Source organism: Python bivittatus, unplaced genomic scaffold (genome assembly GCF_059951505.1).
Source record: "Python bivittatus isolate LINGU-HERP-01145 unplaced genomic scaffold, Pbiv_v1 ctg000070_np1212, whole genome shotgun sequence".
NCBI lineage: Eukaryota > Metazoa > Chordata > Lepidosauria > Squamata > Pythonidae > Python > Python bivittatus.
Window position 1 is genome coordinate 31,974,444 of NW_028277034.1, and position 12,156 is coordinate 31,986,599.

Here is a 12,156-nt window from a genome sequence, read left to right on the forward strand (position 1 = left end):
TAACGGTTCCTGGGCGGCGGCTTGCTGGTTCGGGTGCCTTTTGGCGGCGAGGGTTGGGGGAAGAGAGGCAGGGGCACGTGCGCTCCTCTTGATTTGTTCGAAAGGAAAAAGTACGATCTAAACAGACCGTCGACTGCAGGAGTAAAGGTTGCCGTCAGCTTTATGAAGACAAAGGATTTCGGGGAGGTGGGGAACTGTGAAACGTCTTTATTCCGCGGCTGAATTGGTGGGAAAAAGCTACACCTGTTAGATCTAGCACGGCTTCGCTCAGCTGTGTCGCATTACCGAATCTGGCTGGCCTGATCGTAACTTTCCAGCCTCCTCCATACCGAAGGAGGAAGCCTTGCATTTTTAATTGTATCTCCATTTTTTTTTCTGAACATCACAGCTTTTGACTCAGCAGTTGTAAATATGTTATTAATTTATACTGAATTTAGAGGGGGGGACTGCAGTTCAGTTTAAACCTTTCCATTGAAGTCTTAAATGTGCGTGTCTAATCAAGGTACTCCAAAATAAATGAACGCTGTATAGTGATTTATATGGATAGTGATCTATTAAAAGAATTTCGTATTCTGGTGAGAGTAACGCAGTGAGTACAATACGAGGTCCTAAACGTCACCTGAAAGTAAATAATGCCATCAGTGATTGATCACATTGACAGTATCCAGTACTTTTCCCATCTATCCATGTAATAGTCAATACTAGTTACAAATGTCCCTTGTATAAAAAATATCAGATAAGCTCAGTTACATTTGATATTAATTTTTATTTCAAGTAGAACACACTTAAACTGATACAGCTCTATAGCAATCACAGTCCCATAAATTATATACATAAAGAATTTATACAATCTACACAGACAAGAAAAAGCTATTCATGGAATCACATAATCCAAAAGGGGTTTTCTGTGTTACAGCAAGATAAATTTACGAAAATTCACAGTTACTTTGTTGCTCAGAGATGCAGAATATTGCACATAATACAGTTGTAAATATAAAACAGTTGTTTTACAGTTTTCTTCACAACATTGGTCATGCAGTGCTAGACTGAACACAAAATGGCATCCTGTTCCACAATAAGTTATTCATAATATTGATCAAGTTTTAAATATAGCAGCAAAAATGCTGTTAGGTTCTTTCAGTGTAAATTGTTTTAAAGTTATGCAGTTGTAAAACAAAATTTTAAAAAGTCTCTGCCGTCCTAATTTTAGGATTTTTAGTGATCTTCCTTGTCTTTGCCTTTCTTTTCTTTTTCATCCTGTAATGCAGTGCCAAGTTTTTTTATGAGAACTGACAAGACTTTGTCCAGGGGGTCCATGACTCCACGCTGAAGCCACTTAGGAATAGTAGTTCTTGCATGATGGAAACCAAGCTTCTGAAGAATATAATCAACACCTACTGGATCAATCTTTCTTCCAGTCCAAGAGATTAATCTGTAAATTAAAATATTCTATCACTTTCGATATTTTTACCTTAATTAATTTTCTTCTACAGTTTAATGCTTTACTGTATCTTAATAGCCATAGGTTATAAAGGAGTTTTATAGGTCCAAAAGAAAGATCTTGCAACTCTCACTGTATCATTCCAGCCTTTCCCTTCCTCCCCTAGGCCATCCCTAATTATGTCCTAGCCCAGCATGTCCCCCCAGCCTGTTCGCCCCAGTAATCTTCATGCCATTGCCTTTGGCTCCCCTCCTCCCTCCCACATCCCTTTGCTCAGAAGTTGGTTTTGTACTGTGCATGAACCAAAACATCAAAACATCTTTCAGTTCTGGTGCAGGCCACCCAAAACCAGCTGTTTCATGCATGGAATGGTTGGCAATCCCTAATTTCAAAGTGTGCTGTGCCATCTTTTCTGGGTTTTATTGGTATATTCCAAGGAGTACTCTTCCTTTTCTTTTTTTTGGCTGACTGTGGAGATTACAGTCTGATCACATTTGCCAGTATCTAAGGTCAGAAGTAGGAACACAGTATCTGAGGAGACTATTATTTAAAAATTTAATTTGCTCTCAGTTCTGATTGAAAAGTATTTTTGTACTTCCTTAATAAATACTACTGTTGCTTTTAGGGAAAAGGAGTATTTTTCTTAAATACTCTGAACTATTGCATTGTTCCTCTTAGGTTGGGTTGCTAAAGACACTAGACTGCAATCTTATATAGTCCAAGGAAATAAACTTTGGTAGTAATACTGAATTGTATAAAATGGGGCGGGGGGGATGAATCAAATGAACAAATAGTGTAAAGGATTTTCCACTGTGACTGTCTTTTTCTGTATTTTAAGGGGAGGAGTACATTGATGGCTGCACTTATGGCTTTATGTCTTTGGGTTTGAAAATTTAAATACTAGAAGACAACCAGTCATAAGCAATTGTCACTGTAGCCTGTTTATCTTTCCAGAAAAATATGTTATAGCAGGAAGAATTTGATGGGTGTAGAAAGATAATTTTTGCTGTTCTTCTGCTAAAGAAGTTGGATTTGGTTGGAGGACACCCAGGTTATTCCCACAGAATCATGAGTGGGACTTTGGGTCAATCACTATTTCTCAGCCCAATTTATTTCATAAGGTAGATATTAGGAGATAAAACATTGCCTCGAACTTCTAAAAATTAAGTTAGAAGTTAACCTTTAAAATAATAAATCCAAAACAAAGTAAATAAAAATGTGAGTGCAGAATGCCATCACAGTGATTAGGGTTAAAGCTAGTTAATATATAAAATATACAATATATAAATAACATATTAACTAATAATAAATTAAATACTAAGTAAATTTAATGTTAATATATATTATAAAATAATATATATAAATCTATAAAGCAATATATTATTCATAGTATGAATTTTCTTTTCCTATTACACTTTTGTAAATGGTTCCTAGCTGTCTGTAAAACTGCAGTCATTAGCTGGAAATTTGTGACATAATTAATCATTTCTATATGTCAATTCACTATATAGTAATAATTAGTGGAATAGTTGTCTGAAAATAAGATTGATTAATGAAAACTATTGCTTATTACCTCAGTGTGGGCTCCAAATGCCAGGTATTACAGATAAATTCTCTCCAATCCACAGTAGTGTAAGTAACACTTTCTTCCAATTCTTTTTCAGTAGCACTCTCATCAAGTACACTGATGGGGCTTTTCTGTCCTGGCCGACTAAACAAAATGCGAGGTGGAAAGATTGCTACAAAAAGCACAGAACAGAAACATTTCTATTTTAGGCTATCACTTTTTATTTCAGTCATAGACCAGTATAAAATATACAAGATTACAACCATTCCAGAAATTAATTTAAGATACAGAATCACAGAATTGTAACAAATTTATATCTAACAAAATTATAGAGGTTATTAACATAAAACTATAGACTAAGTACACTTGCAACACTGAGATCTAACTATTAGAATTCTACATATTGATATTAAAGTATCAAGACAAAGATATGGTGATAAACAATAAATACCATAAAATAAGTGAAATAAAGCAAACTGAAAAAAAATCAGCAAATCAAGCAATCTAGTTTAATCTAGTTTGTACTGTCACCTTCTCATAAATGTCATGGCATAAGATATTTATTGGTGCCATAAGCAGGCTGCATGAAATTACTGTACATACTAAAATTCAAATAGAATTATTAACATAATGTACTAGTTGGAAAGATTTAAAAATAAAAAAATAAAATTGAGTTATCTCCAAGTAAATAGTCCTATTTCAAAAAATTAATATACAGGTAGTCCTCAAGTTACGACCACTGGTTCAGCGACCATTCAATGATATGATGATACTGAATGAGGGGGACTTACAACTGGTCCATGAGGTTGCGGCCTTTGCAGCGTTCCCACAGTCATGTGATCCCGAACTGGGTGCCTGGCTTGCAATTATAATGCTGCAGTGAGCCACAGTCACATGATCACAATTTCCGATATTTCCTGCCGGCTTCCCACAAGCAAAGTCAATGGGGAAGCCAGCAGGAAGTGGGAAGTCACTCCCGCTTTTTCACCTGCCTGCACTCTGGAGTGCCTACCCATGGCATCCCCACAGCACCTGCCCATGCTCCAGACTGTCTAACTGCAGCACCCACACACCTGCCGGTCTGCTTGCCTGGGACTCCCACCTCTTCTTGCTTAATGACCTGCACAGTTGTGGAGTTACGACGGCAAGCTGCAGGATTGCTGTTGCTAAGCAGTGACATCATGCTTTACAATTATATTGCTTAGCAATGGAAATTCTTGGTCCCAATTCTAATCCAAGGACTACTTATATTAAGAATATATATCAAAAGCTATAAGCAGCAGAACTAATAAATACTAGATCTGTGCGAATAACAAGCCTTTGCCAATCGTAAGATGCTGTAAAGTAGCCAAAAGTAGTTGTAGTTTCAGTCAGTTGCTTTAAAGCCCTCCACAAGTGTTCTAGGCATATATGTCCACATGGAGAAGACACTTCCATTGGACAGAAAGTGAAGTGATGTATTTGCATAACTGAATTTCTGAAATATACCTTTATCATGTATTTTAATATATCTGTGACATAAATGATGTTTTTTCAGAAAACTTCAATTATTTTTTGAACAGATATACTATATACTATAATATAAAACATTTTGGGTCCATGTAGCTTAAAACAATTTGATTTTAGCCCATGATATTTCACAGTATCTCCATGCTTGTAAAGGAAAACATTCAGTTTTACAATATATGACAAGGTAATGTAAAAACTTTAAGAACTGGACATGAAACAGAATGTTACCACAATTAGTCTCTGGTATTCAATCAAAATAAAAATACTCCTACAAATTCACAACAGTTTTCAATGTCATTTGTCCTGGAACATAAACTGAAAAAGTGTTTTGTAATGGTAGCACAGATGTTTTGAAGTTCATGAACATTGACCATATATCCTGAAAAATAGTTTTAGTAAACTATTTTAAAAAAAGGTTCATTGGCTACATTCCTCTTCAGAAGATCGGTATTCAGTATGGCAGAGAGAAAAAATTAGAAATAAAATCAAAATATTTTACTACTAAATATATAAAAATCCTCAGATGAATTATTACACAAGTCATAGGAGTTCATAAGAAGATGGCCCACTGGATTAACAGTAATTGATCTACATACCCTTTTCCTTTTCTTTAAGATAAGCAGAAACTAAGTCATGCAGGAACATTATTAATTCTGCATCCATGGTTACACATATGTGATCTGTGAATTCTGTTACGACACTGCATTCCACCTTTGGCTTAGCACTGGCATCTGTAATGAAATTCTATCAATCATTTAGAGAAACTGGTAATTACATGAATAAATATTCTGAACAAAACATTTAAATGAGAAACTTTTTAAATGCAAGATAAATAGTGAAAAGTGCTAATCATATGTACTGATTTCTTTTCAGCATAATTTTGAAATGAAATTTCTGACAATGCTTTTGAGATTAAGGTCTTATGATATCTCTGACTGATGGACAGTTACTCTGTACATGCAACATGCTTGCATTCAAGCAATTCTAAAATGAAATCCGGTGCCTTGCTAGTGCTCCTGAAGTGTGCACAATCGAAAGGATCTTATGGGATCTTATGCTATACTATCCTTGATCTGAAGTGCTTACTATCAGATAATTTCTTTCAGATTTTTTGGTACATCAACAGCAATAAAAATGACCATTTTATAGCAACAGCTGGAAGATCAGATTTCAAATATGTAAATTTGTTTCTACTTTGTTTTAATATTTTATAATTTGACCACTGTGCAGTACTGGTCATCTTACATGCAACTGAACCTAGTGGGACATTCTTCAAGAATACAATACAGAATTGCAGTGTTAATAATTTTACCTGATTCATTTCAATTCTCATTTAATAATGATATTAGACATGGAGTCACAATTGTCATGACTTAAATTGATTTTTTTCTTTTCTATATAATTATAATTCCCTTTACACAAAATATACATTAAGCTCATTGCATAAAAAAATTAACACAGGCTACCATGTATTAAAGGTTCCTGAGGTTGTTGAACATGAATGGATTTGAAATCCAGCTGCATTCTTGGTAATGCAAATATTGTTTCAGTCTCATGATTGTAACTGGAACCACCTCTGAAACCACTTAACAAGCTGGAGCTTTTCACTGTTGTAGTACTCTCTGGATTGTTTGCGTCAACATTTCTGAGAAGATTTAACTCTGGAGAGAGAATAGCAAACAATGTTTCTAAAATACCTTCTTTAAACAATTAAACAAGTTACTCTCATGAGGCAGTATTAGAAATATTTCAATTTATGGAAGCTTCATGTTACCATGATCTATATTTCTACAAAGAATTTTAAGTCTAAATTTCTACTTGATTATAGTCACACCTTACCAAATTAAAAAAAAAAAAGCTTCAGACATTTTCACAAATTTCTTATTCTAAATTTCTTACTCTTATTTTCAAGAATATAAATAATACTGTAACAAAAAAATTTTTTTTTCTTCATACATTTTTCTTTTTATTAAAGATAAGTATAGATTTAATAACACCTTCATGCAAAATTATAGTTCCAGAATTTAAATTGTCTGCAGTCAGGTATAGGTTTTCAACTACTTAAATTAATTTTATTAACCCCCCCCCCACACACACACACATGGAAAGAAACACACATACACACACACATACAAATATCTAAGAGAGACCTCAGGTTGATTACTATGTAACTTAAATCAAATAGGACAATTTACTACACACAAAATGACTGAATATCCCTCTCTACAAAACTATGATAGAAAGGTAGAAGCAATGTGAAAAAGCCACTACAGTAACTGCAATTACTTCTACCAAGTAAGAAAAGTTATGATACCCCCTAAGAGTTGTTACTTTGTACAGTATAAGAAAATCTCCTAGTAAAAATGGAAGAAAAAGACATATATTCCTGTCTGTGGTCTGTAGCACTCCTCCAAAAGAACCTAGCACAAGAAGCTGCCTCTTCTGCCACAGACACTTATTATATTTACATACAACGCAACTTATTTCCTGATGAAATTCCCACTAAAAACAATCCTTCTGTTGCTTTTCATTAAGGTCACATGATAGGTTCAGTGACCCAATATATTTGTTACAGTTTAGCATAGTATCTCTAGCTTCAGAGGTTATTGGGTCTGTTCTTTCAGCAGTTTCCATTAATCAGTATATTTTGCAAGGAAGAGGTACAGATTAGCAACATAAATAACAGCTCCTTTGATTAACGGAAGTCTGGTTTATCAGAAACAAGGAGAGGGGACAATTTTCAGTGCTTTTTCCTTCCCTGAACCCACCTCATACATTATTCCAGAAAGCTCTTCATCCATTCAGAGCAGGTTTTTAAGGGACCTCATTAAGAAGACAAATTGGTGAAAGCTACTTTACCTGTGGGGTTCCACTCACAGGAAGTTATTTATATTTATTTATATTTCAAATTTAGATACCGCCCATCTCACAAAGAAGTGACTTAGAATCCTACTTACAGTATATTCTAGCTCTGTTCTTATTAGCAATATTAACAGTGGCTTATAATTTTTACCATACAGATGTTGCACATTTTAGGTATAGTTGTATGTAAAAAAGTTAAGTCAAATAGTGAATCTTTAAGTGAATGGAAATTGACAACCTCTATATGATACAAGGTTAAAAGAGTGAGACCCGTTTCATTGCGCTTGCCATCTTTTATCTTTATCTTTTTATGTTTTATTGATTTTATTGTAATTTCTTTTGTTTCATTCTCAGCTGCCCAAAGTCGTTGAGAGTCAGGTGGCATACAAATTTAATACATCATCATCATCATCATCATTATTATTATTATTACACATACCTTTCTGTAAAGTTGAATGCAACTTTTAATATACAATTGTTTCAAGATTTAAAATAAGAAAACTGAATATTTGGACATCATTCCGTTGCCTGCAACTATTAACTGGAACTGCTGTAAATTTATGCTGGGGGAGATGGGCAGCATATAAATTGAATGAATGCATGCATGAATGCCATTTTCCCAATTGGCCAATAAAGAGAAATTTGATTGCTCCTACCTTCATTTCGTGTAGCTGTAACATAATTGAACCATTCCTTTACGCTTGCAACTCCATGTGGTGGATTTTCATGACGTCTCCTTGTTATCTTAGTAATTGTTGCCATAGGACTTTGTAGGGCACCACATGGTTTTGTTACCATAGTATTGTGACCCAAATGGAAGTCTAGCGTTTGCACAACATATGTAGAATGTTCGCTGGATCCTAAGAAAGGTTGGACAGAGCAATTTCTTAAATCTTTTTGTATTTTCTGAAGTCTAATCACTTCAATGGTCTACCATCACAGCTATCAGATATTGCCCATAACTGAACATCCATACAGTGAAATTCATCTAACAGTAAACTATCCCCTCCAGGCACAATCTTTTTAGTCGTCATTGTATATAAACTCAGTAATCTCTTGATACCATGGCAAACTCTCACTTAAATATACATGTAGAATTTTATTCGGTTTAGTAATTAGGATACAAAAAAAATTAAAACAACATTCAGCCAATGTTCAATCTTTGTTAATTAAATATCAGTTACAACTTAATATGGGAAAAGATTAAACAAAAGGCATAAAAGAGGCTGGATACCTTCTTGCCATATTTTTTGTGCTTCAGTCCAAAACGCAATATTAGGTTCTTCAAGATGAAACAGAGCCCATGATTTTGAACGAAAATTAGGTCCATGGAAACATGCCAAAGTCATGTGATTTCCATGCAAGCTCATAGAACCTCCAAACTGCATTCCATCTTCTGGTAAGGGAAACTGAAATAAGGATATGTGGCACCCTGACACCACCTTTAAAACTCCTGGCCAGTGGCGATGATGTGCTGCATCCAGTACTGGAAAACAGCACACAGACATACACAAAGACAAGACAGTGACATTATGATTAACATTATGGATGCAACAAATATTTCTAAAAACAATGTGCCTTAGCTAGAAATATGGACAGGAATTTCATTAATGTATTTTCATTTTTTCTAGACTTTGATGGTTGTTTTGGGGAGAAGAATGAGCAAATAATGGTTTTTCCTATTTTCCTATACTGCATGTATAGCAATCAGGTTTTAAAACTGTCATAAAATATAAACACTGTCTTTCAATTTAAGAAAAACATCACAGCATTTGAATAGACTAATGTATGAGAAGATGAACTGATGTGCAGTGTGTTGAGTACTTATTTTTTTTATAACTTACAATGTTGATGCAAATGTAGATTAAATATTTAGAAGTATTGTGTGCTTCAAATAGCTTCTGTTTTGTTAGACAAAATGAGCGTAAGAAAAATGGTGCACACTTGTTTTGTGGCTTTCCATATTAGGATACACATATTTTTCAAAACTTAACTTTAAAAATAAAAATGTTGCTGAAATGCAGATTTCTGGGCTTAGTGATAATATATCAGCTCATCTTTTCAGATAACGTTTTTAGCTGTCTATCTACCAATCTAAAGATAAATCAGAGAATAGTTCTTACTTTTATTACTCCTTTCTAGCCAGTTTCCAGAGTTATTCAGTAGCTTCTGGAAAACACAGTTTTTTCGAGAAACTATTTATGAGATTCTGCTAAACAAGAAGATGCTAAAAATACTATTTTATCAATGGATACTAACATCTTAAAGAAAAAAAAATCCTGTTCTCTTGCTGTCACTGTATCAGTAGCAGGTAAATGAACTGGAGTCTAGGGAACTGAGCAAATATGCATCCTTGGAGTTTCTTGACCAATGGGTTCAGAAATTAGCAAAGCCTGATATATAATATTTTTGATTATGATCCTGAAAGGTAAAAGCTTCATGATATTAAGGAAATTGTTTTCATACATACATTGCTGTTGTGAATTTTTCTCTACAGTATTGACAACAGTTTTGGGAGGAAGGTATGGTACAGGTCCCCACGTGGACAGAGCCCTTTTGCTTGTATCAAACTGCTGAGTAAAGAATTCCTGGAGCTTCATTCCTATTTTGATGAGGTCTGGTGTAGTTGATCTGGAAATCATGACTTGAAAAATATCCCATTTCAAATCACCATGGACAAATATCTCACTAGAATATAAAAAGGATAATATTTTCCATGAATTTATAATGCTTTACTAAGCTTTGAAGAGAGGGTAATTAATACAAAAACATTTAGTGACATTTTGATTAAAAAATGGTTTGAAATAATAAAAGCAGAATTATATAAATTATATATAATATTAATATATAATATTAATATTATATTAATTATAATTTTATAATTTTATAATTTTATTTTATTATAAAATTATATTATAACTTTATAATATAATTATAATAATTATATCAATTATTACTATAATTACATTATATTAATTAATAATATATACTGTATATAATATATTATTTTAAAAAATTCCCTCTCACCCCTATGGGTGTATATGTCTTCCTCAATCTTGGGTCTTCTACCAGAGGTCTGGGAGTTTGAGAGTTCTGCACCGTATGTTAGCTGTTCCTAGCACTGTACTCTTCTGGACAGAGAGCTCTGATGTTGTTCCTGGGATCTGTTGGAGCCACTCTCCCAGCTTAGGCGTCACAGCCCCGAGTGTTCCTATCACCACAGGGACCACTTTGGCCTTTACTTTCCACATCCTCTCTAGTTCCTCTTTCAGGCCCTGCTACTTCTCCAGCTTCTCATACCCCTTCTTCCTGATGTCACTGTCAGTTGGCACTGCCACGTACAGTCAGGTCCAGAAATATTGGGACATCGACACAATTCTAACATCTTTGGCTCTATACACCACCACAATGGATTTGGAATGAAACAAACACAATGTGCCTTAACTGCAGACTGTCAGCTTTAATTTGAGGGTATGTACATCCAACTCAGGTGAATGGTGTAGGAATTACAACAGTTTGCATATGTGCCTCCCACTTGTTAAGGGACCAAAAGTAATGGGACAATTGGCTTCTCAGCTGTTCCATGGCCAGGTGTGTGATATTCCCTCAGTACCCCAATTACAATGTGCAGATAAAAGGCCCAGAGTTCATTTCAAGTGTGCTATTTGCATTTGGAATCTGTTGCTGTCAACTCTCAAGATGAGATCCAAAGAGCTGTCACTATCAGTGAAGCAAGCCATCATTAGGCTGAAGAAACAAACCCATCAGAGAGATAGCAAGAACATTAGGCATGGCCAAAACAACTGTTTGGAACATTCTCAAAAAGAAGGAACGCACCGGTGAGCTCAGCAACACCAAAAGACCTGGGAGACAACGGAAAACAACTGTGGTGGATAACCAAAGAATCCTTTCCCTGGTGAAGAAAACACCCTTCACAACAGTTGGCCAGATCAAGAACACTCTCCAGGAGGTAGGTGTATGTGTGTCAAAGTCAACAATCAAAAGAAGACTTCACCAGAGTGAATACAGAGGGTTCACCACAAGATGTAAACCATTGGTGAGCCTCAAAAACAGGAAGGCCAGATTAGAGTTTGCCAAACGACATCTAAAAAAGCCTTCACAGTTCTGGAACAACATCCTATGGACAGATGAGACCAAGATCAACTTGTACCAGAGTGATGGGAAGAAAAGAGTACGGAGAAGGAAAGGAACTGCTCATGATCCTAAGCATACCACCTCATCAGTGAAGCATGGTGGTGGTAGTGTCATGGCGTGGGCATGTAAGGCTGCCAATGGAACTGGTCCTCTTGTATTTATTGATGATGTGACTGCTGACAAAAGCAGCAGGATGAATTCTGCAGTGTTTCGGGCAATATTATCTGCTCACATTCAGCCAAATGCTGCAGAACTCATTGGACAGCGCTTCACAGTACAGATGGACAATGACCCAAAGCATACTGCAAAAGCAACCAAAGAGTTTTTGAAGGGACAGAAGTGGAATGTTATGCAATGGCCAAGTCAGTCACCTGACCTGAATCCCATTGAGCATGCATTTCACTTGCTGAAGACAAAACTGAAGGGAAAATGCCCCAAGAACAAGCAGGAACTGAAGACAGTTGCAGTAGAGGCCTGGCAGAGCATCACCATGGATGAAACCCAGTGTCTGGTGATGTCTATGCGTTCCAGGCTTCAGGCTGTGATTGACTGCAACGGATTTGCAACCAAGTATTAAAAAGGGAAAGTTTGATTTATGATTATTATTCTGTCCCATTACTTT

The 12,156-nt window shown here is 35.4% G+C and overlaps 1 protein-coding gene across 4 annotated transcripts in view; it reads right to left on the bottom strand.

Moving 5' to 3' along the window:
* Positions 1-751: 751 nt before the first annotated feature.
* Positions 752-12,156, bottom strand: part of BLTP1 (bridge-like lipid transfer protein family member 1) — a 140,800-nt gene continuing 129,395 nt past the window's right edge. For all 4 annotated transcript variants that reach the window (XM_088132888.1, XM_088132886.1, XM_088132885.1 and 1 more), the window contains 7 exons: positions 9,850-10,067; positions 8,614-8,865; positions 8,036-8,239; positions 5,984-6,178; positions 5,114-5,248; positions 3,015-3,180; positions 752-1,432 (listed from right to left, as the gene is read on the bottom strand). In XM_088132888.1, coding sequence (XP_087989014.1) covers positions 1,216-1,432; positions 3,015-3,180; positions 5,114-5,248; positions 5,984-6,178; positions 8,036-8,239; positions 8,614-8,865; positions 9,850-10,067 — 1,387 coding nt within the window. In that variant the 3' untranslated portion in view covers positions 752-1,215. The remainder of the gene's footprint in view (positions 1,433-3,014; positions 3,181-5,113; positions 5,249-5,983; positions 6,179-8,035; positions 8,240-8,613; positions 8,866-9,849; positions 10,068-12,156) is intronic.